This window comes from Equus caballus, chromosome 7 (genome assembly GCF_041296265.1).
Source record: "Equus caballus isolate H_3958 breed thoroughbred chromosome 7, TB-T2T, whole genome shotgun sequence".
NCBI classification, from domain to species: Eukaryota; Metazoa; Chordata; class Mammalia; order Perissodactyla; family Equidae; genus Equus; species Equus caballus.
This window is the reverse complement of record NC_091690.1, coordinates 1,906,777-1,932,288: the sequence shown is the minus strand read 5'-3', so window position 1 is coordinate 1,932,288 and position 25,512 is coordinate 1,906,777. Positions and strand designations below refer to the sequence as shown.

General features: G+C 43.5%; 1 protein-coding gene across 3 annotated transcripts in view; it reads right to left on the bottom strand.

The window, feature by feature from the left end:
• ZNF556 (zinc finger protein 556) overlaps window positions 1-25,415 on the bottom strand; it is a 28,910-nt gene extending 3,495 nt beyond the window's left edge. For 2 of the 3 annotated variants that reach the window (XM_023644390.2, XM_023644391.2), the window contains exons 1-2: window positions 10,824-10,995; window positions 442-568 (exon numbers count right to left, since the gene is read on the bottom strand). In XM_023644390.2, coding sequence (XP_023500158.2) covers window positions 442-568; window positions 10,824-10,967 — 271 coding nt within the window. In that variant the 5' untranslated portion in view covers window positions 10,968-10,995. Of the gene's footprint in view, window positions 1-441; window positions 569-10,823; window positions 10,996-24,868 lie in introns of those variants that run through there. The other variant, XM_070272443.1, reaches the window with a different exon arrangement.
• Between the last annotated feature and the right edge of the window lie 97 nt (window positions 25,416-25,512).

Sequence of the window (25,512 nt, the reverse complement as noted above, 5' to 3'; positions counted from 1 at the left end):
GAAACCAAAAAAGTGAACAAATCTCATGAGGAAGGCACTTGAGAACAAAGAAACACATTCAGGAGCTTAGCTGTTTCAGGACTTCATTATTAACAGGCACAAAAGGTGAAAATGGTAGGAAATGTAATATGCACAGAAAAACCATCACAAGGTTTCAAACAACAAAGCCCTCTGTGCTTGCAAAGCACCCATGGATATATACCCTCACTGATGACACTAAAGGACCCTAAGTCTTTTAGACAGAAAGAAAAACACAGGTTAATAGGTAGATCTTTATTATCACAGAGAAAGTATTAGATTCTACATCCATGACAGCTGTGACAATGTCTGTCTTATTTGCCAATGTAGTTCCCTTCTATATTCCGAATATTGGAATAGGCTTGATGAGTGAGAAGTATTTATTCTCTAAATAACTAGGTGACAGAATGATGCCGTCCTTACCTACTGAGATCAAGTTTCTGAAGGTCTCCAGCATCACGTCTCTGTAGAGCTTCCTCTGAGCACCATCCAGCAGAGCCCACTCCTCCGGGGTGAAGTCCACAGCCACATCCTCAAAGACCAGCGAGTCCTAAAACAGACCACTTAGGTGTAGGAGAATGGGTGACACTGACAACACAGGGGAATTGGACTCAACTCACAGGAAGTTCAAGTAAGCTCCTGTGGTCTCCCCACATGCACTCTGTGTCCACACTTGCTTCCTGTGTCAGTTTTAACAGCACCACTAACTCACTGAACTTCTCTCTCTCTGCATTTCTACTGTGACCCTTCCTATCTGATTCCTCTCTCTTCGCAAAGTCTGGAATAGTCCAGAACACGCTGGAGAAATAAGAGAAATGCTCTATAAGTGAAACAGATATTTCCATTTTATGACTACCAATTCCTTGTGACACAGCTCTTTCCTTACTGCCCACTCCCTCACTCAGCACTACACGAACCACAAGTTCAAACCTGGAGGAGGTTCTAATAAGAAAAAACACATTGGATGAGGTTCTAATGAGTAAAAACACACTGGACAAGATTCTAATACGAAAAAACACACTGAAGGACTAGGAGCTTTTCCTACTTTTCCCCTTAACAACCATGAGAGGCGCAAGGGTCTGTGGAAACCCAACTTGCAAGGTGGGCCAGCTAACCTATGTTTTGATGCACTCCACGCCACCAGAATTAGATCCAGTTGGCTGCCTGAAGACATATTTCTGGAGAAATGTTAATTTTAACTTATATGTGTATTATTTATCATAGAATTGGTTGCTACTCTTCCTTCTTCCATGTCCCTTCAGTTGAGAGAGAAGAGGTATTGAGAAGGAGGAGAAAGGAAAATGAACACATGAGAACTTAGACCTTTCCATAATCCCCACATTCATGAACCTTAGTATTCCTGTGCACTAGTTTTGAGTACACACACACACACACACACACACATGCACTCACACTGAGGTTATAAGATGCCAGAACAGCTCTTTCCACCAGAAGCATAACAGAGTAGTTACTATTGGTCTTCTTGACCTTGAGGAACAGGTTAAGAGTCCTTATAAAAGGGGCCTGAGAGAGATGCTTCATCTTTTCCACATGTGAGGACACAGTGAGAAGGCACCAGCTATGAACCAGGAAGAGGGCCCAACTAGAAAACGACCATGCTGGTCCCTTGATCTTGGGCTTCTCAGCTTCCAGAGCTGTGAGAAATAAATTTCTGCTGTTTATAAGCTGCTCTGTGGTATTGTGCTATAGCAGCCTGAATGGGCGAAGACACAGAGCCAGAGACTGGGATGACTGGAGCACAGTGAGATGGGGAGTAACAGTCAAGGACAGTGGAGAGTGACGGGAGGGGGCACACCGTCTCGTGGGAACTAGTTGGCTTGACTCTGTGAGAAATGCGGAAGTACTTCAGGGTTTTGCACAGAGGAGTGATGTCATCTGATAGCTTTAATGATCCATCAGTTGCTTTGAGACGAGACTGTAGGAGGCAGATGTAGAGGCCAGGACATCTGTTAGGAGGGTAAAGCCATAACCAGCCTGGGTGGCCACAGATGAGTGTGCAGGGTAGACACAGGTAAGAGCTACAGAATCCTGATGGTCTGAAGTTGGGGCAAGACAGGAGAACTGAGGATGACTCTGATGATTTCATGCCAGAAACCTGGAATAAAGGAGTTTTCATCCACTGAGATGTAGAAGGCCATACGTGGATTATGTTCTTGGGAAGAGGATGGGGAACCAGCATAGGGCGTACTGAGATGCGGATGCGAACAAGACATCCAAGTGGATACATGCATAAAAGTTTTTAGAAGCACTGACAGTAATGGCAAAAATTTGAAAACGCTCAAGTAGCCACTAGCAGTAGAGTTAATACACAGTAATAGGATATCCCTGCAAGTGAGGACAAGAGAGCAATGAAGGTGAATGAACTGTTTTTACTCCATGGAAGACCATGAACAAAAGAAACCTGACATAAAATAGTATACACACTGTGATTTCATTTGCATGCAAAATTAGAGTATCTTTAAGGATGCATACACAGGTGATAAAAGTATAAAGAAAAGCATGGATATTACCATCATATAATTCAAGATATTGGTTACTCCAGGAGAGTGAGGGGGCCTGCCACTGGGAATCATTTCCAGTGGGGTGTCTGATGTCAAGCATCGTTCTAGATCTAGGGCTGGGTTTTATTTCACAGGTGCTTATTTTTTATTATTTCTATGGACCGTATGTATGTCTTATGCACTTTTCTCCATATATGTTATACTTTACAATGAAACTCTACAGTCAATTAATATAATTTACCTAAAATCATCTTAAGAGTTATAGAAAGCCACTTTATAAAATTCAACAGAAATACATGAAAAAAAAAAAAAACTCATAGCATTTGCGAACAGATGGTAATATGCACAGGCTGATAAAGGGCATACTGAAAAACACTGTTCAAAAAGGATCATATAAATGGTGTGAAGTCCATTGTTTCCTACCCAAAAAAGTACAGAACTAGCTTCTCATTGCCTTACTCTTAGTCAACATTATACTAAAGATCCAACCCGGTGCCAGCTAAAAATAAACAAATGTACAAGAATTACAAAAGAATCAAAGGTTATTGTTCTGCATAGCACTAACAAATGTACCTGTAGGACCCAAACAGAACCAAATGAACCATAGAATAAGAATTTTAGCAAGATTCTAGAATAAAAACACAATATAAAAATGAAATTCATTGCCTTTCTATTTAATAACAAAAGTAAGTTGGAAAACTAATGTTAAAAATCTAACCCAGCTGCATGACAGTATGAGGAGCTCGGTGGATCTGCTCCCCAGTGAAACTGGTGAAAACTGCTTTAAAAACAACCCTTTAAAGCCTCTGGAAATAGTCCTAAGAGCATATTGTAAATGAAGAAACAGCTATTCAAGAAAATCTATGAAAACTCAGGAGGAAAAGTGAGAGTCTGTGGTATTGGAACCAAGACCACTCCCTCTCTCCCTGGATTTCCATTTCAGACTGCAGCCGCGAACACAGGCTCCCTGTCCCCAGAGCTCCCAGTCAGAGGAGGAAGAGGAGATCAGCATTTCCCATCCTGCCCCAGGTAGCTGCTACTGAGATGAAGTTCCACGCGAGTGCAGTCGAGAGGTGGGGCCCCCTCTTTCCCCCAGCCCCCACTTGTGGAGTGGAGGCTCTGCAGTGAGTAGGGGTGCTGAGAATACTGGTGACCTGATTGCTTCTGTTCTGCCTCCTAAGGTGTGGGTTCCACACCCAAGAGAGGCAAACTGAGAAGAGCTCAAGCTACTGCCCTTTTCTCAGCTCCTAAAGCGAGGCTGTCACTCAGATAAGAAGCGTTCCACTGCCCCATCCTGCTCCAGTGCCCAAAGACTTTGACTGGGGAAGAATCCAGCTGTAAGACAGATCGCTCCTAGTCTCTTCCCAAGGAACTAACTTCATTTGCAACAGAGCATGAAGAAGATCAAGACTAAGGGTGCTCTCAGAAACAGAGGTGGTGGTGAAAGGCAACTGGAAGGAGATTCAAAATACAGGCAAAATTGTAATCCACCTTGTTTGCAGGAGAAAAACAGGGAAAGAGGCAGCTGGGAGGAGCCCTCCTAGCGTCTGAACAATTAACAAACTGACTTATCGAACTATGCCTTCAAAAGAGCCCAAAGGTGACTGGATTAGTCTATAGAGCAAGGAATGCACCAGGGCATGTTCAAAACAATAAAGCCATCAGCCTACAATTAGTGGAGCCTGACAGCTGCCGATGGTCAGGGGAAGAAAGGAAGAAAGCCCTGTCAACACTACTGCCATCCCAGGGTGTCTGTGGGCGTACACAGAGCGGTGCCTCCCTGAGGAGGAACATGAGAGACTGGACACTACAGGAGGTGGGGAGAGCAGTGACATAGACTGGGCTAAGATAATCCGGCCAGTCACCAAGCAAACGCGAATTAAAAAAACCCAGCAAGCCCCAGAGGAGAGGGGCCAGTACCCAAAGTTGCTACTGTATATTATCTATAATGTCCAGTTTCTAATAAAAACTACAAAGCATGCAAAGAAAAAGGAAATTATGACCCTTACAGCAGAAAAATAAGCAGGCAAGAGAAACTGTGAGAGTGAAGAGATGCTGCATTTAACAGAAAAAGCCTCCAAAGTAACCATTATAAATATTCCAAGAACTGAAAGAATGATTAAAGTAATGGAAGGTGTGACGACAATGACGCATCAAATAACATCAATAAAGAAAGAGAAGTTATTTCAAATGAACCAAATGAAAATTCTGGAGTTGAAAAGCACAATAACTGAAATTAAAAAGGGGGACTCAACAGCAGACCTGAACTTGTCCAAGAAAATACTACAAATTATATTATTGCATTCATGGGAAATGTCCAGAATAACGAAATCTATAGAGACGTTCGTGGTTATTTATGGCTCGGAGTGGGGAATGGAAGGTGATAGCTGAAGGGTAGGAGGTTTCCTCTGAGGCGATGAAGATGCTCTAAAATTGACTGAAGTGATGGTTGCACGTATCTGAATAAACTGAAACCCACTGAATTGGACACTTTAAATTGGTGAATTGTATGATATGTGAATTACATCTCATCAAACTTTTTTTTTTAAAGATTTTATTTTTTCCTTTTTCTCCCCAAAGCCCCCCGGTACATAGTTGTGTATTCTTCGTTGTGGGTTCCTCTAGTTGTGGCATGTGGGACGCTGCCTCAGCGTGGTCTGACGAGCAGTGCCATGTCCGCGCCCAGGATTCGAACCGACGAAACACTGGGCCGCCTGCAGCAGAGCACGCGAACTTAACCACTCGGCCACGGGGCCAGCCCCTCATCAAACTTTTTTTTAAAGCTAATACATAAGGAAGGATTCTAAGGAAGGCTATAAAAACATTCTAGTGGGGAAAAAACCTTAACTTTATCTGATAATATCAAAGCAAAATAAAATAAAGGGAAAGATGCCATACATATGTTCTTAGAAAGAACTCAATGTCACTAAGATTTCAGCCCCCCCCCAAAGAAACCTCTAGTCTCTGTGAAATTACACTAAATCCCCAAACCTGATTTTCTACAAAAATCAGTCAAAACTATTTCTCCAAACCTAATAGGAAGAACGAATGTCCAAAAAAGACAAAATTTCCTGAAGAACAAGGTGGAGGCCTGCCTATCATACCACAAGTACTTTTAAACTATGCTAATCCAGGCTGTATGGTTTTAGCAGAAAGATAAAAAAATAGACTAATGGAAACAAAATAATTCTGAACAGACCCCTGTGTAGCTGGAACTTTGATTAATGACAGAACAGCCATTGCAGGGCAGTGCAGAAATGATGGACACTTTAATACACGAGGCAGGGAGAAACTGGCATCAAATTGAGGAAAATGCATTTTATTCCCATCTATTTCATGGACAATAATCAATATATAGTAGATTTAAATATGAAAGACAAAACTGGAATACTGTCAGAAGTTACAGGCAGATATTTTATAACATAGAAATAGGCAGAATTTGCTCACATAAGAAAAAAAGAGTAGGCTATAAAGGATGAGATTGAGGATTTCAACATTATTAAAATCATGGGACTGAAAAGATAAGCCACAATTTGAGAGAAAGATATTTGCAATACATACAAATATAAAGGGATTAATTTGCAGAGTAAAAATGAATGATGAAACAAATTAATTTTAAAAAGAGGAAAATGACCAAAACATATCACCAAAGATGAAAGACTACATATTAAAAAGAAATGCAGGGGCCGGCCCAGTGGTGCAGTGGTTAAGTGCGCACATTCTGCTTCGGCAGCCAGGGGTTCACCGGTTCGGATCCTGGGTGCGGACATGGCACTGCTTGGCAAGCCATGCTGTGGCAGGCGTCCCACGTATAAAGTGGAGGAAGATGGGCATGGATGTGAGCTCAGGGCCAGTCTTCCTCAGCAAAAAGAGGAGGATTGGCCACAGAGGTTAGCTGAGGGCTAATCTCCCTCAAAAAAAAAAAAAAAAAAGGCAACCTCATCGGTATTGAGCAAATAGCAAAATAAAACCTCAAATAGATCCCATCTCAAACCAAGAAAGGCAAACAAACCTAGACAATCCCATGTGTTGACGATCCTATGGAATAAATAAGCAGTGATGCACAGATGTTTGGAGAATCTATTGGTATACTCCCTTGGAATTTCCTAGTAAATCTAAACTTAGCCATGATCTAGAACCCAGCAATTTTTCTCCATTATGTGGAATAATTTACTGTGTATTTGCACTTGGACGCTGAAACAAGAATCTACGAGCAGCATTTTTCACAAGAGGAAAAACAGACCTGAAAAACCCAAACCCCGAAAGCAGTGGAGTGGAAGAATAAACTGGATGGTCTGCGGCCACAGACACCAGCATGTAAGCAGCAGACTGATGTAAAGAATCCTCAGGAAAGCCTGTTCACTGCAACTCCATGAGTAGTTACTTATTGAAAGTTCTGAAGAGTCAAAACTAAATAGAACACTGCTTAGTGGAAAATCCTAGATGGTAAAGGCATGAAAGTTAAACAAAGAAACAGTGATCATCAAGGTGGCAAGACGGTGGTGAGTTCAAGGAGGGGCACGTCAGGAGAGTGTAACAGCTGCCCAAGACCCATTTATAAATCTAGATGGTGCGTCCGTGGATATTTACATTGTTAGTTTTAAATCTTCCCGTAAAACTTTTTACGCATTCTGAACATGGTAGATTTCACAGTAAAAAGTAAAAGCTTCAGTTAAGGTTGGAAAATAATATGCTTTTTGTATGCTCGTTTATATGTAATGTGAAAATGGCAGTTTTGATTCATAGCCTTTGGTTGTGAAATATTAGAAACGGACCAAGTGACTATGCAGACAGAACTGATTGCATAAACTGATTGCATGAGAATCAAAGGCATCAAGTATTGATATGAAAAGATCGCAGGACTATCAATAGAACAAATAAGAAAAGCGTGTTGCCATGTGTACACTGTGTTACCTTTACTATAACAAAGGAAGAAAAACTAATAACATCTGCTGCCAATCCTCCTCTTTTTGCTGAGGAAGACTGGCCCTGAGCTCACATCTGTGCCCATCTTCCTCTACTTTATACGTGGGACGCCTGCCACAGCATGGCTTGACAAGTGGTGCCGTGTCCGTACCTGGGATGATCTGAACCAGTGAACCCCAGGCCACCCAAGTGGAACGTGTGCACTTAACTGCTGCACCACCAGCCCGGCCCCTAAAATAATGTATTTTTAATTGCTTGTTTTTAGATAACCACTGATAGAATGCACAAGAAATTATTACACCTGGTTGTCTGAGGGTGGCTGTGGTAAGAGGACTGGAGTAGACCAGGATATGCTGGCACAGAGTCTTCTTAAGTTAAATTTTCAGTATTTTACAGATCTTTTTTTACCTTTGCATGCATTATATATTTTACATAAAGAGAAATATATATAAATCATATTTTGCTTTTTAATAATTTTGTTTGGTGAGGAAGATTGGCCCTGAGCTAACATCTGTTGCCAATCTTCCTCATTTTTGCTTATGGGACGCTGCCACAGGATGGCTTGATGAGCAGTGTGTAGGTCCCAGGCCCAGGATCTGAACCCACAAACCCCAGGCTGCCCAGAGCGTGTGAACCACTATGCCACTGGGCTGGCCCGCTTTTTATTAATTTTTATTTGGAAGGCGCTTTTCTATGCAGGAAACCATTTTAATATTTAATCCCCTGAACACTAAAGTTCATGAAAGTGCAAATCAAAAACTGAAATATCTCAAACCTCTTTATAACTGAGATGACAAGTGACAGCCGAGTCATTTGTTCTTCCACTCTGTCTCAAACTGGGGAGTATTGTCAAGAATGAGTAGAATATTTAATACATTAGGGGTTTGGGCCTAACCTATTAAATGTACTGTGATTTTCAAGAATTTACATATCCTTTTAGTTGTTTTCCTTGTATCAGTTAAAATAGGAATTGTCTTAGGAATAGAACAATCTTTTAAATTTCAAAATTCTCTAGAGACAATAACTAATGTACAAAAAAAAATGTAGAAAGTGAAAAATGAACCTGAGAATTTAAATACACCCACCCCATATCTGGAAGATCTCTTGCCAAAAAAGGAAGAAAAATTCTGCGTGCTTCCAGAATTCTCTTGTCTTACATTTTCTCTCTCAATTCACTTACATTCACCTGTGGAAATTAATAAGAGAATCTTTAACTAAATTGGACTCAGGAAGGCCTGTAGGAGGAGCTCTCACACCCTATCATGTGTCAATTAACATCAGACAGGAAGAGACATACACTTTCATCTCCGACGGGAAGTGGAACTACTTTGCTACTGAAGGAAGATTTCTCTCCCCGCCTGGCAACAGCCCAGCCAATGAGAAGCCTCTGCAGCTCAGCCAATGAGAAGCCTCCACAGCTCAATGAACTCTGGGGCTCCACACATCCTCCTCACGCCTCCTCACAGGGAGGAAATGCTCCCTCTCCAGGCTTCAATTCTCACTATCGAGGAAACTCTCAGCTGGAATCTGTTTCAGCTTTTAGCCCAAAGAAATCCCCAAATTCATAAACTCTTTCTCCAGGAGATGGTCTCCAGAAGAGTCTTTCTCTAAGTCTGACCTTCATACACTTTCTCAGTTTTCCTAGTGCACTGCCTCTGTGCATGCCCAAGCGAAACCTACTATCTGGAGACAACCCTAAGACAATGAATGGCAAGCAGAACCTCCGAAAGGGCATCACCCCCAACACACACACTTTCCACTGCCCTGCAGCTTCTCTCGAAGCACACAACTCCCCCCCGGGATGGTGTGGGCACGCTGGGACCCAGGCAGAGGGGAAAACCCTCAGGAAGAAACCACGTCCTTTTCTCTCTTTGCAGGCTCATGATTGGCCTTAGTTTGGTGTCCCTGGGCAAAGCCCCACCCCCAACTCCAGCTTATTCACTCCTGCTGAACCCCACTGATTTAAATGAAACAAACCCAGGGTTTGAAGAATCCAGCAAAATCACTAAAACCCAATGTTTACGGACAAAGGAGGGAAGAAAACTTTTCAGCGCATTTTGTAGCTCAGAGGAAAACTCACAAGTCTCTACTCCTTTCAGAAAATAAAGATGTCACTTTATTATTTTCATGGGAACAAAACGTTTTCTAAACCATTAATCATATTTCAACACTTCTAGGTGGCACAAGATTCAGGAGGATTTAGCATTAATCTCTGAAGCCCAGATAATATGAGACAGAACAGAATTATCCATTGTCAAAAACTCCCCACCCTGCCAGAGGAGAATAACTGACATTTTGGCGAGTCTTTGTAATTCACCGATTAATACATCAAACGTTTTTTGTGTGGAAGTGTATTCATTCTTCTGCGGTCCATAATGGGAGAAAGGTTTTCTCTATTTCTCTCAGATTCTTTTTCCCAGTAGCATTCTCAGGGCTAAGCCCTGGAATTCCATTTGTCATCACCGAAGAGAAAACAACAGATGTGAGAAACTCAACCACACATGCTCCAGGAGAGAAAAAAGGCACAGAAGAGTTTTTCACAAATGGAATGTAAGATTAGAGCGATTTTTATTTCTGAAATTCACGTCTTTCTTGTTTCTTTGGGAATACATTATCTTCTCTTTCAAAGTCTATTAGTTGTGGATTTTATATTTACTGAAAAATTGGAGGCGTGAATAGCCAAATAAGTCTTTCCAAGGTGACAAATGCAGGGAGGGGCCGTGCTGAACTGGAACACTGACATAGATGACTCAAGGGTCAAGCGCGGCCATCCTACCACGTGGGACATCCACCCCCCGCCACCTGTTCACTGAAATGCTCCCTGAACAGCCTCCCAAAGGACACCGGCCCCTCCCCTCGCTGTGTCTCAAGTGCATTCTGCTTTGCAGGTTGTGGCACCACCTCACCAGCTGGGCTTTGTCTTTTGGGCTAGTTTCTCTCCCTCCGCTGTGAGAACCCGGGGAGCAGGAACCATTTCTGTCTGTTCCCCTCAATACCAGCGTCCGGTCAGCTGACAACTATGGTCCCTCCAGGGAATGAGAACTGGGGTGGGGGGAAAGAAACTCTCCGCGGTGCCCGGGGGTCAGTTAGGGACCCAAGACCTATCAAGAGACCCCTCCCAGCCCCGGGCACCCAAGCCCGTCTCCCCAGACTCCCCGCCCGCCCCGCAGGCTGTCCTCTGGGAGGAGCCGACCAGGGGCTGATATTCCCAGACACCCGAGAGGATGGCAGCTGTGCGCATCTGGGTCACTCCAGACGAGGCCGGGACAGGACGCGGAGACCCCCACCCCGCGGCAGAAGGCGGAGACTCGGGTGGGACCCCGGGGGACGTGGGGAGACCCGACCCCAAGCACTCACCATCTCCCGGTCCGATCCGGACTCTCCGGGCGTCCTACCTGCAGCCCTGCGGCCCGAGAAGATGAGAGCGACCTGGACGCGACACCTGCGACCGTGCAGGGCGGATGCTCCCCGGCACCGAGGAGGGCGGAGAGCGGCGTCCATGCGGGCTGGGAGCACTGCCCGCCCCCGGTCCTGATTGGAAGGTGCTCCAGACACGCCTCCCCCACCACGGCTCCTGATTGGACAGTACTGCAAGCCCCGCCCCAGTTGTCTTAACTGGCTGGTTATGCAGCGCACCCCACTGCCGCTGATTGGACAGTTCCCACGACCGGAACACTCGTGGGGCTGGCCTCTTCCGGTTGGCCAGACCTGGGGCGTTTGCGTCGAAGTGGAATGGGCTATGGGTTCCCAGGGTGAACTCTGGAGTCTTCCCGCAGCTTGGCGGCACCTCCTGCATCCAGATTCCGTTTCCCCATGGAGCGATCGCCCTTGTCCGGAAAAGGAAGGGTGCTCAGGCTGGGCTGGAACAGGGCAGGATGGGCGGGCCTGGTGTCCTCCCGGGGTCAGGGGTGGCCTGGAGCCGCGAGGTCACCCATGGATCTGTGCTGTTTAAGGACACATTTAACAGTGATGTCACCACGTGCAGTGCAGGGGCTGATACGTTTGATGTTTGACCGTTGACGGTGTTAAGGCCTCACGCATCCTTCCCCACCCCACTCATCTGGTGCTTCAGATCAAGAAACTCCAGCCTGCAGTTGCTGAGGGCCGGTGGGAAGTTTGAGGCCCCGCAGCCTGAGCCTGTGCACAGGAACTCTTCTCAGAAACACAAGTTATGAGATGTGTTCATTAAAATTGTCAGGTTCACGTTTTACACTGGAAGGAAATTTATTGTAGATCCATTTTTTAGTATATCCCTAGAGAACTCTGAAATGGAAAAGGCTGTGATAACCGGAAGGCAATTAAACTGAGAGAAGAAAATAACAAAAGCGTATATAAATTTGGAGTGGAGCCAGAAACATAATATACTTAACAGATGGGGTCAAAACTCCTGGTGCATTTAACATGCTTCCCTTTTCAGAGAATACTTTCCAGTTTAGGAGCCACTGGAAGTAAAAACTCTGATGTCACTTAATTTACTTACAAACAAAATAGAAAAAAATTCACGTTTTATAGTTGGCTAAAAGTATTGTCCACTTTCATAAAAAGTAGTGCTTAGAGGATTAGCATGTAGAAAAGAGGCTTTCCCTTCAAAATATATTACTCATTTGATTTATAAAGTATTTAAAAATAAAATTTAGCTAATTATTTTTGTTACTTACTTAGAAGTGAGTGCCAAGTTTAAAAAAATCAGCCTGAGATTTAGAAGTCTGAAAACTCGCTACAAGCATGTCCTCTGACATTCATGTCCACTTGCCCCATGCCCCACTAAATCCAATTTTATTAGTTTTTTTGTCCATATGGTCAGTGTTGATGGAGAGAAGCATTTTCAACTATGTATTATTCTTTATTCCCTTTGACATACCAAGGTAACATGGTTTACACATTGATATACACTTTGATTTTTTTGCTCAGAAATAAATCCTGCAGTTCTTTTCATATCAGTAAGTGACTTCCTTAATTTTTATAAAGGTGAATGTAAGTTTTTGTAACCAGTTCTCTCTAAATAAACACTGGGCTCAGTCCCAATCTTTTTCTACTCAAATCCTGCTCAAATGAATATAAAAGTAAATTTAGGGGCAGGCCCGGTGGCACAGCAGTTAAGTGCACACGTTCCGCTTCAGCAGCGCAGGGCTCACTGGTTCGGATCCCAGGTTCAGACATGGCCCCGCTCGGCAAGCCATGCTGTGGCAGGTGTCCCACGTATAAAGTAGGGGAAGATGGGCACGGATGTTAGCTCAGGGCCAGCCTTCCTCAGCAAAAAGAGGAGGATTGGTAGCAGATGTTAGCTCAGGACTAATCTTCCTCAAAAAAAAAAAGGTAAATTTAAATGGACCCAGTATCAAAGACTTGAGAATCCCTTCCAAACTGAGACTGAAGTCAAAACTGGGCAGGCGGTTGGATAATATGGCAAAATAAATATTTTTAAATTGTAAGTTTTTCATATGCAAATAATTTACATTTTCGTAGTGAAGTATATCATACTTTGAATGCATAAAATGTTGTTTAAATATTAATATTGTGTGAACTCTGTAGACCGAACACAAACAATACGAACAGACTTTGGGCAGATGATAGACCCCCCGAGCATCCACTTTGCCTCCATTTCCCTCCAACTCCCGGACGTGCCCACTGTGGGGAATCTTATGGGTAGTCTTCATAGCTTTACCGCCTATTATTTATCACTAAGTAGTGTTTCGTTTACCGTGCCTCTTTTGAGATTTTTACGAAAGGATGTTAATAAAATTATCCTTAACGTGGCCATCACTGGTTCCTTTACCTCAGTCCATTTCACATATGCTGGTGTCAGGTCGTGGGCCACCCAGTTTACTCCTCCATTCCCGTCTTTATGGTCTTTGGGCTGTTTCAAGTTTATTTTTTGCTTTTGTGAAAATGCTGCTCCTATCATTCCTGTTTTTTCAGTTTCCAAGTGCCAACGCATAACAAATTCTCTACATATTGGAGAAAAATTACTGAGTTGTAGACTATGGATAATTTCAAATTTACAGAAAATGCCAATGGAGTGTGTGAGTTTACCTTCCAAACATTTTTTGCATAAATTTACTCCACATGATTGACATTGGAATTGCTGAACTTATTGATTTTTGCCTATCTAGTAAGCGTGAAACAGGATTACCTAGTTATTATATATTACTTTCTACTAATTACTGATGATATTGAGCATTTTATATATTTCATGTCCTATGAAATATTTATCAGTCATTCTCTTGTAACTCATTTGCATGTTTGCTGGTTTCTTCTGATTTCTTTATATTCTGTAGACATGACTCTTTTTCATTTGTAGGTATTGCAAACATTTTCTCCCAGACTGTGGTTTATCTTTGTACTCCCTTTATTCTACGTTCCAATGGACTGTTGTCAGTTTCAAGAGTTGAATTTGTCAGTCTCTTCCTTTGTAACATACTGTTGTTTCTTATATTAAAAAAAAAAAAAACTCTTGCTATTCTGAAGTCATAAAAACACTTGCTGTAACTTCTCCTAAGAATGTTCTAGTTTCCTCCTTCACATGTCAATGTTCAGTAGGTTGATTAGTATATGTGAAATTGACAGGAAGAAGATTCCTTATTCCTCTGTAGAAAACCACTTGTTACTGTCCATGTGTTAAGATATCCATCATTTCTACCACTGTGCAGCAATGCCTGCTGCATCTTTTTGGTGAAATATGATGACATTTGTATTTTATAATATAGAAACATTTTTATCCCTATAACGAGCTCTACTCCTTAATAGGTATCTAATATATTGGGAATTCTACCATCCAATATTCCATTTATGATTTATTCTTCATTCAAAAATGAGTTTGGTGGTTCATTTATTATGATCACAGGGATGGGTTCATGAACCTATACATGTGCCAAAACTTACTTACATATCTGCATTTTATTATATTTCAGTTATTACTCAACAAACCTAAGAATTTAGCTTGATCCCAACTTTTCTATTTCATGCAGCATCAAACTTATACAAACTTAACCAAAAATAATTGTGAAGCTTTCGAGTTTTTTCATAGATACTGGAGAAATTTCATAACACGATAATTATGCACCTCTTAAAGGGTAAATACAACTCAACTGTAAGTCTGAGCCTTTATATTTATAAAGACCTGAGACTGTACATCAGGTCTTTATATTTCATTACACATAGACTGGGAAACACCACAGCCACCCAGTGAAACACACACAGACGCTCAGACACTCGTGGCTGGACACAGGGACCACCACGTGGAACCTCCCAGGCGTACTAATGTGCCCCACAGACAGACCTGCAGAATCACCCACTTGGTCACTGGGAGAGACAGGTGGACACACCCCGAGAGATAATGGTCGCAGAGGCAGTAGCTGACTCTCCCACAGACACACAGTGCCCAGGCCCTCGGCACACCCCTACTCCCACCTGTTACTATCCTTAGGAATTACCACCATCCGCACAATGTGCATTTTACTTATATCCCTTGTTTTTTTGAGTCCTAGAATGTCAGTTTGAAGGGAATAGTGACATTTTGCCTATTCTGTTCACTGCACAACCTGGAACATAATCTCTTACACAGGAGAACGTCAAGAAATATTTATTGAGATGTCTAATATCACAATACATGCATACAGGGGGTTTGTCCACAAATATCCCCATAGGGCCACATCCCCTGGAACTTCAGAGAATGAAGTGTTCTCATGCCCAACCGTTGTAGCAGGACAGTCCCCAACCCCCAAACGAAGGTCCTTCAGCCATTCTGGTAGAGGAGGGTCCCTCCCGAGCCATCGCCGGCCATATAAGAACTAGAGAAGGGGGATCTTGAGCCCCCGAGTCAGGATCAGACACGACAGGAATTATGCTCCAGCCCCTCCCAGTACTTGAGCATTCTTCCAGAAACGGGCCCTTCACTACCACACCCAGAAAGCTCAGTTAGGGCATTATTGGTTGTCTGTCCCCTGCCCGGCCATCATGTCCTCCTCTGCGGTCACCTCCGACGCCATCACCTCTGCTGCGGTCTCATCTTCCCACTGTGGAAGCTCCGTTAGACCGTCAGGGCCCTCCCTGTCACTCACCGTCGCCCGAAAGCGGGAAGATGGGAAACGATGAAGAGGATGTAGGCCTCAGAAGCTTGGCCCACCCGTCCAACCACCACAAACACGCAGCAACCAGAACCCAGCCCACCGGAAACTGGGGCGGGGAAGAGGCAGGGCTTCCACTACTTCCGTTACACCTTGGGTAGGAACGCCTGCGCACTTCAGCAAGGCAGAAACTCCCGGATGTCTCCCCCCACACAGCTATTTTCAACGCAGGCCCCTGTTGCATGCTGGGAACAATCTGAGGGACTAAACGCCCGGCTGTCTGAAGGGCTTCTTTTCAGAACTACATTTCCCACAGGCCAATGGGAGGGGCTCAGTGCAGCGGCGGTGGGAGGGGGGAATGAGGGTGTTCCACCCAGAAAGAAATGCGCATGCGTCACAGTTGGCCATTCCCAAGACCCTCCCTGGAGTGGGCGGATGAGGAAGACGCTGAGATGCAGAATCTGGCGCGTGGTCGGCGTTTGAGGGGTTCAGAGCTTCAGACCGGAGCGTGTGGGGAAGTCGCGTCGAGTGACTGCAGAAGAGTGGGTGTCAGTGACTACAGGCGTCTTTGTGACGTCACACGCGGTTTTAAGACTTTTGGGGTGTGTGATTGTGCTCGTGGGCGCTGGGCAGACGCATATGCGGCAGCGGGAGTTGCTGTGGTCCAGGGCCGCGTGTCCCGATGACATGGCTTCTGCCCCTGCTGCTTCGGCGCTCTCACCTCCCAGCCACGTGGGCTGCCACAGCGTTCCCAACGGCGGAAGGGGTGTCGGAACCCATAACGGCGTTTCCCACCAAGAAGGCCCGGGACTGGCCTGATGGGAAGTTTAGAGGTGGACACGTTCTCAAGACAGGCCCTGGAAAGACACGATGCCGATGCCCGAGGATTAGGACGCCTCCAGGCAGGGTCCCTCTTGGGGGACGACGCAGGGGTCCACCTTTCGGTTTCAGAACCAGAGCGTTGCGAAAGGTCTGACCCAGAGAAGCTGGTGTCAAGTCACAGGCGGATTCCAGGAGACGTCTCGCTTCCCTCCAGGTAAGTGTGTGACGTGCGTGTCCCAGAGGGTGTTTTCTAACTACTGACTCGCTTCCAGGAAGGGCCTGATGGGACACGGGTCCTTCCCAAGTCCAGTAATTCTTCCCAAGAAGGATCCCCGCGTGCTGGAAAGACCGCGTGTTGCACACGATACACCCAGGTTCAGGGGAGTTTGGAATTTCCTCTTCGCATATGAAAGCAGGTTTTTCGGCGGTTAATTCTGTTTTTATTGTACATATATCAACATCGTTATTTTAAGTGTAGTTCTATTAGTTTTCACAAATTCGTAATTGTACCACCACAATCAAGATACAGAACACTTGATCACCCCCAAAAAACGTTCATGGTGCCCATCGGTAGTCAACCCCCCTTCACCCCTAATCTGTTCTGAATCTATCTTTGCCTTTTCCCAAAGAACATCATATAAATGGAACACTACTCTGTCTTTTGAGTCCTATGTGTAAATTTTGATGCCACATTTGTAAAATCATGTCTATTTACTTTGCAGTGCTAATCGGACTTTTAAAATTTTCGACAATGCCCAAGGCTGGTGGTGGCCCATGTTAGGCTTTCAATCTTAAAAAAAAAGAAATGGACTGGGGCTGCCCCATGGCCGAGTGGTTAAAGTTCTGTGCGCTCGGCTTCAGTGGCCTGGGTTCCTGGGTTCAGATCCCCAGCGCACTGCTCCACTGGCAGCCATGCGCTGGAGGCATCCCACATACAAAGTAGAGGGGGACTGGCAAGATGTTAGCTCAGGGTGAATCTTCCTCACACACACACAAATAAATAACATAAATGGAGAGATTCCATTATTATTTTGAGCCACATGAGCTTAGAAAGGCTCTGTGCTCCCTTTGCTTAACTTTCTTCATTTGTATGATGAGAAGGATGACGGGGAGGGTGATCGAATGAGATTCTAATGACTGTCCAGTCGCCTTGATTTCTACAGCACTAAGAAAACATAACATGGGGAGAACGGACAAGGATTAGGCTTTATTTGTTCCTTAATTAAGCAAAATGCTGTTACATTTTTTTTCACTTCCCAGCATGTACCGTGAATCCACAAATATGGAAATGATACCCATGGAAAGTAAAATGAGGCTTTTGGACCTCGTGGATCATTAAAACAAAAAGCTGCCACCTTCTTCTCCTATAAAAGGCATTAAAATTTTTCCTGTTTGAGAATGTCAGGTATATCTATTTTTTACTAAATTGGGGTGATACTCAAAATGGTACCCTCTTGTGCAGCTCATCTCATTTATTCCTTAGATAACTGCTCCCGCCCACTATAACTCACCTTGCTTGGACCAGAAGATTACAATTGGCTTGAATTAATTCACTACGCTTATAAGAAAAGTCCATGATGGGGCAGAACTATGCAGATGACCATAACACTTCATCAAATTAGGTGCAAACCTATGGTTTTCTGGGGTACAAATTGTGTCAGTCTATCGTAGTAGCAAAAATATAATGTCAAATATAATATAATTTACCATTTTTTCACAAGAATGTTAAACACTTACACCCTATAGTCCAAATCACTGTAAAGGATCTGGTCCCAGATACCCATGTCCAGATTGATGGAAGCATATCACATGCCCTGAGACATTAACTACTACAAACATTAAGCTGAGCCATGCCTATACCTTTATTTTTATGAATAATCATTACTATTAACTCCATGAATGCAGCACTGTCTGTATCACTTCCCACTATCTACAAACACTCTTGAGCAGCTCCTAAAACAGTGCTCATTAAAGACAAATTATATGGTGGAAATATAAATAAATTAATGATGACAGCTTCACCCAATGAGTTCCCTGTGTTCCACAGGAAAAATATACACCAGACTCCCTGCGTTCTCAGTTATTTCCTTGGTCATAGTTTACTTTACTTCAAAAACCTTATTTCCATCTTATAAGCCTAAGTTTACCATTTGCTAACCATTACTTTTTTTCCCACAAAAACATAAGCACCAGGACTGCAGTGACCTGTGTGTTTCATGCCTCTCCATTCAACATAATACAACATAGAGTACATTTGAGCATATTTTGAGCCTAGAGTGCACAGCATATAACAATGCTCAAAATTAGCATCAAGTAAATAGTATGGCCTCTGACAATAAGGGCTTGATTTGAAACCTGATTGCATTTATCTCTTGCTATCGTTGTGATCTCTGCAATTTATGTAGACATATACTTCTCAGTTAACTCATAAAAGGATACAATAAATTCCCTTCCTTATAGGGTTTGCTGAGGATTCAATGGAATTATATATGTGAAATGACTCACTCCAAGAAAAACACTAAAACCAGTGTTTGATGAATATTTCAGTGTATACATAAGCAGCCCCAGACAATACAGAATTAGCCTGGCAATCATTGCTAAGCCTAGTCTTCCACTGGTGAAAAGAAACAATTTCACACAACACCATCATTAGATAGTGCTACTCGGTGACCAGGATGGATCAAGACAAAAACAAGGGTGCTCTAAACAGATCTGTAAAAAGGCTAGGAAGAAAAAGGGGGTGGGGGAGCCGGCCCCAGTGGCCTAATCTTTAAGTTTGGCACGCTCCATTTTGGCAGTCAGGGTTCAGTTCCTGGGCATGCACCTAGACCACTTGTCAGTGGTCATGCTGTGGCAGCGACCCACATACAAAACAGAGAAAGACTGGCAACAGATGTTAGCTCAAGGCAAATCTTCCTCAGCAAAAAAAAAAAAAAAAGTCCCAACAAGTGCCCTTTTCTTGCTAATACAACTGACTGTTGCTTCTTTGACAATTAGAATTATTGATACTCCAGTCTTCTTGCCTTCTAGATAAAAACTATTAAGAGTACATTCAGTTCCTGATAGCGTCCAATAGAGAGCAAACCTCAACTTCCTGAACACAACCGAAATCAACTAACACAAGCACAAATCATATTATAAGTCTTTTTGAACACTGATTTAACCCCAGTCATTAATGGTGTGTTGCTAGAACTTGGAACACTCAACATCTTTGACTACAGGTATGATATTGGTTGTCTTTTTCTAGAGGGTACTGACAAAGTCATTAAGTTTTTATTGTTATTAATGAATAACAGGTTATCTTAATGACAAAAACTTGAAATACATAAAAATAAAATCTACCTGAAAAAAATGCCTGAACTTGTATGAACCTGGTAATATTGACTAAGACTTTATAATGCTTAATTTGACAAAGTTACAAAAACCTTCAAAAAATGCTAACAAACTGGGGCTGGCCCCGTGGCCGAGTGGTTAAGTTCACGCGCTCCGCTGCAGGCAGCCCAGTGTTTCGTTGGTTCGAATCATGGGCACGGACATGGCACTGCTCATCAAACCACGCTGAGGCAGCGTCCCACATGCCACAACTAGAAGGACCCACAACGAAGAATATACAACTATGTACCAGGGGGCTTTGGGAAGGAAAAAAATAAAATCTTGAAAAAAAAAAAATGCTAACAAACTAAATCTAACAAGATCTAAGAATGATTATACACCATTACCAAGAAGGACTTATCCTAGGAATGCAAGATTGGTTTATATTGAAAATTAATTAATGTAATACACCATATCAAAAGAATAGAGAAATTAATTAATGTAGTATGTCATATCAACAGGATATAAGAAACCACATGATAGTCTTAACAGACATGGAAAGGCACATTTGATAAAATCTAACACCCTTCACGATAAAACATGTAGCGAACTAAGACTAGAAGGGAACTTCCTCAACCTGAGAAAGAAAAATCCCAAACTTAACATCATACCTAATGCTGGGAGACTGAACGATTTCTCCCTAACATCAGACACAAGACAAATGTGTCTGCTTTTGCCACTTCTATTCATCACTATAATGGAGGTTTTAGCCAGGGAAGACAGGCAAGAAAGTAAAAGACATCCAGATTAGAAAGGAAGAATTAAAACTATGTCTCGGGGCCGGCCCCGTGGCGGAGTGGTTAAGTTCGCGCACTCTGCTGCGCTGGCCCAGGGTTTCGCTGGTTTGGATCCTGGGTGCAGACATGGCACCGCTCGTCAGGCCATGGTGAGGCAGAGACCCACATGCCACAACTAGAAGGACCTGCAGCTAAGACATACAACTATGTACCAGGGGGCATTTGGGGAGATAAAGCAGGGAAAAAAAAAAAAAAAAAAAGATTGGCAACAGTTGTTAGCTCAGGTGCCAATCTTTAAAAAAAAATAAAAAATAAAACTATGTCTCCTTGTGCATGGTATGATCTTATAGGTAGAAAATCTTGTACACCACAGTAATTACAGTTGATAAACCACTTCAGCAAGGTTCCGGGGTACAAGATCGAAAGGCAAAAGTCAATTGTGTTTTTATACCCTTCTAAATCGCATAAACCAATGGAAAAGGATACTCTGGAAATAAACCCATATATTTAAAGTCAACTGATATTTTACAAAGGTGTCAAACTAATTCATTAAAGCAAGCATAGGGGCCGGCCCCGTGCCCGAGTGGTTAAGTTCGCACACGCCACTTCAGTGGCCCAGGGTTTCGCTGGTTCGGATCCTGAGCGTGGACACGGCACTGCTCATCAGGCCACATTGAGGTGGTGTCCCACATGCCACAACTAGAAGGACCAACAACTGAAATGTACAACTGTGTACTGGGGGGATTTGGGGAGAAAAAGCAGGAAAAAAAAAGAACATTGGTAACAGTTGTTAGCTCAGGTGCCAATCTTTAAGGGAAAAAAAACGAAAGTATAGTCTTTTCAACAAATGGTGCTGGATCAAGCAGACATCCGTTTATGAAAACAAAACAAGGCAAAAAACTCTCACTCCCTTCCTCACACTATTCACAAAAATTAACTCAAGATTTATAATAGACCTAAATGTACGATAAAAACAATGAAACTTCCAGATAAAACAAAGAGAAGAATTTCTTTGTGACCTCGGTTAGGCAAAGATTTTTAACAGATAACACCAAAAGCAAGATGGAACAAAATTGATAAGTTGAGATTCATCCAAATTAAAAACTACTTTCCTAAAGACACCGTCAGGAATATAAAAAAGACAAGCCACAGGGCCCAAGAAAACATTCTCAAATCATATATCTCACAAGACACTTGTGTCCAGAATGCATGAAGAACTTTGACAAAACCATAATCACAAAGACCCCAGTAAAAAGTATGACCTTATTTGGAAATAGGGTCTTTACAGATGTGATCAGGTTAAGATGAGGTCACAATAGTGGGTCCTAATTCAATACGAATTGTGTCCTTTTAAGGAGAGGATGATGCCATGTGTGTCTGGACACACAGGGAGAATGGCTTGTGATGACAGAGGCAGAGACTGGAGTGATGTAGCTCAAGCCAAGGAATGCTAAGGATTTAGGGCCCCCACCAGAGGCTAGGAAGTGGCAAGCAAGGATTCTATCCAGAGTCTCAGAGGGAGCATGGCCCTGCTGGCACACTCATTTCAGCCATCTAGCCTCCGAAACTGAGAGAATAAATTTCAGCCACCTAGTTCAACAGTTCCGCCCCACACTCTGGAAATATATGCCTTCTGTTTCAAGTAACCCTTCACAAGAGTTTTAAATGCTCCAGGTAATGGTCATCAAGGCTACCTGCTTTACAAAAGGGTAAGTCACCTCCTTTTTGAGGTTTTTGAAGCTGATCCAGGAGCATAGTTGGAAGTAGCATACAGGAGCTTTTTCAGGCACAGGTTTGCATCTGGAGGAAGTCCGTCATAGCATGAGACCATCCAGAGACAAAGGCAAGGAGGGCAAGGGAACTCCCAGGGGAGAGGGGAACCAGAGAGACTTAGGTGCTTAGATGACGTCGCTGTGCAGCCCAGCGCAGAGGGAAGTCTGGATCAGAGAGCTCCAAAGGGCGGCAGCAGCCCGGGTCCTTTATAGCTACAGGGATTATCTTATTTATGGCTCGCAGCTGTTGGGCAGTTTCACAGGGTATGAAAAGCAAGCAGCCTCTTATTAGCCAAAAACCTGCTTATTTGGGCAATGTTTAAAATAATTGGATCTGTAAACATTTTAGGCTGGGGCCAGGGGGCTTTGGGGCCAATGGTTTGCCATAAAGAAAGAAACCACATGGGGCCAGTGTACAGAGGCCATCTTTGTCTCAAGTATATAACACCTAAAGATTCTTTGTGCCTCTTGCTGGAAGTATACAAACAGTCTCTGAATTATTCTTATCAAAATATCAGAGGTGGCTATGGTCACACCTCTCCTGCAAATATAGGGAACAAAAGAAGATGCTAAATCACAGCATGGAGATGCAATTAGAAAATCCATCCTATCAAAATACCTTTGGGATTCGTTCAACAGTTACATTACAAAGGAAAATATATGATAATGTAACTATAGATTAAAGTAAATGTAAATGAGATAAATTGAAATGTGTGGATCTTATTGGATCCCAAAACAAAAATCTAACGGCAAAAGTTTTAAAATTATGTAAAATTAGGGAAATTGGCCAATGCCTATCTATTTGAGTATATTGAGGAATAACTGTTCATTGTTAGGTATGACAGTGGCATTTTATGGTTATGTTAAGCAAATAGATACATTCCAAAATATTCAAGGATGAAATGGTATGCGAAAAACTGCTTCAAAACTATCCAGAGGGACATGGGTGTGACAGAGAAGAAAACTGATGGAAGGCAAGGCAGGTAATGGGTATATGAGATTTTCTTAAACCATTCTCTCCACTTTTACAAAGTTTTAATTTTCCCAAAATAAAATACTTAAACGATGGAGACCTACTTATGAAAGAAATCTTATGTTCTCTATAATATGCCGTGTAATGCAGTCTCTTCCCTAACAGGATATTCAGATGGTGCGGTAGATTGCATTATCGATTCCAATTTTTCATCCCTGTGAAACAGTCTAGCGATGTCCTCATGGTAGCAAGATTGCAATTCTTCTCCCCTTTCATTTTGAGCCACGTGACTTGCTTAAGTCAATGCTATGTGGGCAAATGTGATGGGAGAACCCCTGCAATGTGTTTGTGCATTTGGCTTTCCTCTATTCCTCAAGTGATCCATCATGAGGAACCTTCCTAAGGTGACTGCTCTCCATTCAGCTTCAGCCCCAGGATGGACATGCTTGGATGAGAGCCAGTCGGCGACCAGAATGGACTTGAAGACCCGCCCCTTGTAGCAACCTACCCAGGCCAACAGCTAGACCCGTGAGCGTGAAAATAAACATATAAGCAAAGTCTGACTAATACAGTTTTTTACACAATTCCAACAAATTACAAAATTTACACAATTAACAAGTTAATGTCAGACAAAGCATGCCATTATTATTAAGTAGAAATGGTAGGTCCGAGAAGGAAGAAAATTTAGACTAACAAAGGATCAAGAAAATCTTCACGCAGGAATGCTTAGTGGGTGCTTGCATTTCCTTATGCTATGCAAACAAGATTAGGTGAATTTGAAGTATTTGGAAACAAAATGTTACTGAAATAATGATACAAAATTAAACTAATTTTTCAAAGATTGAATGAATTCAAACTGAAATGTAAATTGTGTTTATACTCTTGCCGTGGAGCAGTCTCTCTTTGGCGTTCTAGAACTAACAACATGGCACTGGGTCAACCACATTACCTTATGTACACTTTGGAGAGTCATCTTGGTGTCATCTGTTCTATTACTTTAACGACAATTATCACAATCTAAAATATCTCATCAGATGACAATTATCATTCAAGAGTTTATCTGATGGAACCACTGTTGGTGTTAGAAAACTAGAGTAAAAGTCAATATATTTGGGAAAAAATTAGACGTGAGAAATTCTACAGAGAGGTCCACATTACTGCCAGCGTGTGCCATGCTGTTAATGTAGGACTACGCCCTCTGTGAAATGTTGGGGCTCATGAAAACCTACTGAAAATGACTGCGAAGCCGTCTCTTTTTATATATTTTGTTAGAATTTAATATTACAATAACTATTTGCCTCTTAAAAGTTAAATATAAGCCATTTGTAAATCCGTCTGGGCTTATTGTGTGTTTAAACGGGTCTCAGTACGCACCCAGGGGCAAACCCAGAGAGACAGACAAACACTACAGCCACTCAGTGAGACACACGGACAATCAGACACTCCTGCCAGGATACAGGAACCACCAGACACCTGAACTCTCCCAGACATACAAAATCACACAAACTTACTCACTGGGACATATAGGTGGACACAGACACACAATTCAGACACATTGGCAAAGATGATGTCTCGAGAGAAACTAATACATTCCCAGAGACACAGCCCAGGCCCTCTGCAAACCTCCGCGCGCCACCCACAGCTCGCTCTATCTACTTACAGCTAACGACATCAAATGCGCTGTGTACTTCTCTCTCTCCTCCTGGAAAAGGGACCTCACACTTCCCGAAGCTGCACGGTACAAACACCCTCTCTCCAGAAGAACCACAGACGGGATCCCGAGGAAGCAGCGTCAGGGGCCCGACGCGGCTGGGGTTAAGATACTCCAGCCCCCCACGCTGCTTTAGGATTCTTCCAGAAACGCACTCATCACGACTTTGATCCTTTGTCACTTTGCTTTTCCGATTGAAAGCTCAGTGAGGGCAGCCACGACGTCATCTCATCGGCTGGCAGCCACCGTGTCCTGCCCTGCGGTCCCCTCGGCAGCCCGCCGCTCTGCTGGCCCCACGTGCCCGCAGACCCCGCTCCGTCCGCCTCGGCGGCCCCAAAGTCCTCACGGAGACCCGAGGGTGGACGCCTCGGGAGCCCGGGCCACAGAGACGGCTCCTGCAGGACCCAGGGGAGGACAGGAAGCTGAGGAAAGAGCCGCATAGCCAGGCCTCTACCTTTGCCCGCGCATCCTCTTCTCCGAGGCTCCGCCCACCCGCGTGCGCCTGCGTACTTCCCCGCAGGCCGAGAGCGCAGGCGTCTCTGGGCGCGTTTCCTCACCGGGCGCGTTGCATGCCGGGAGGAGTCTGAGGGCGG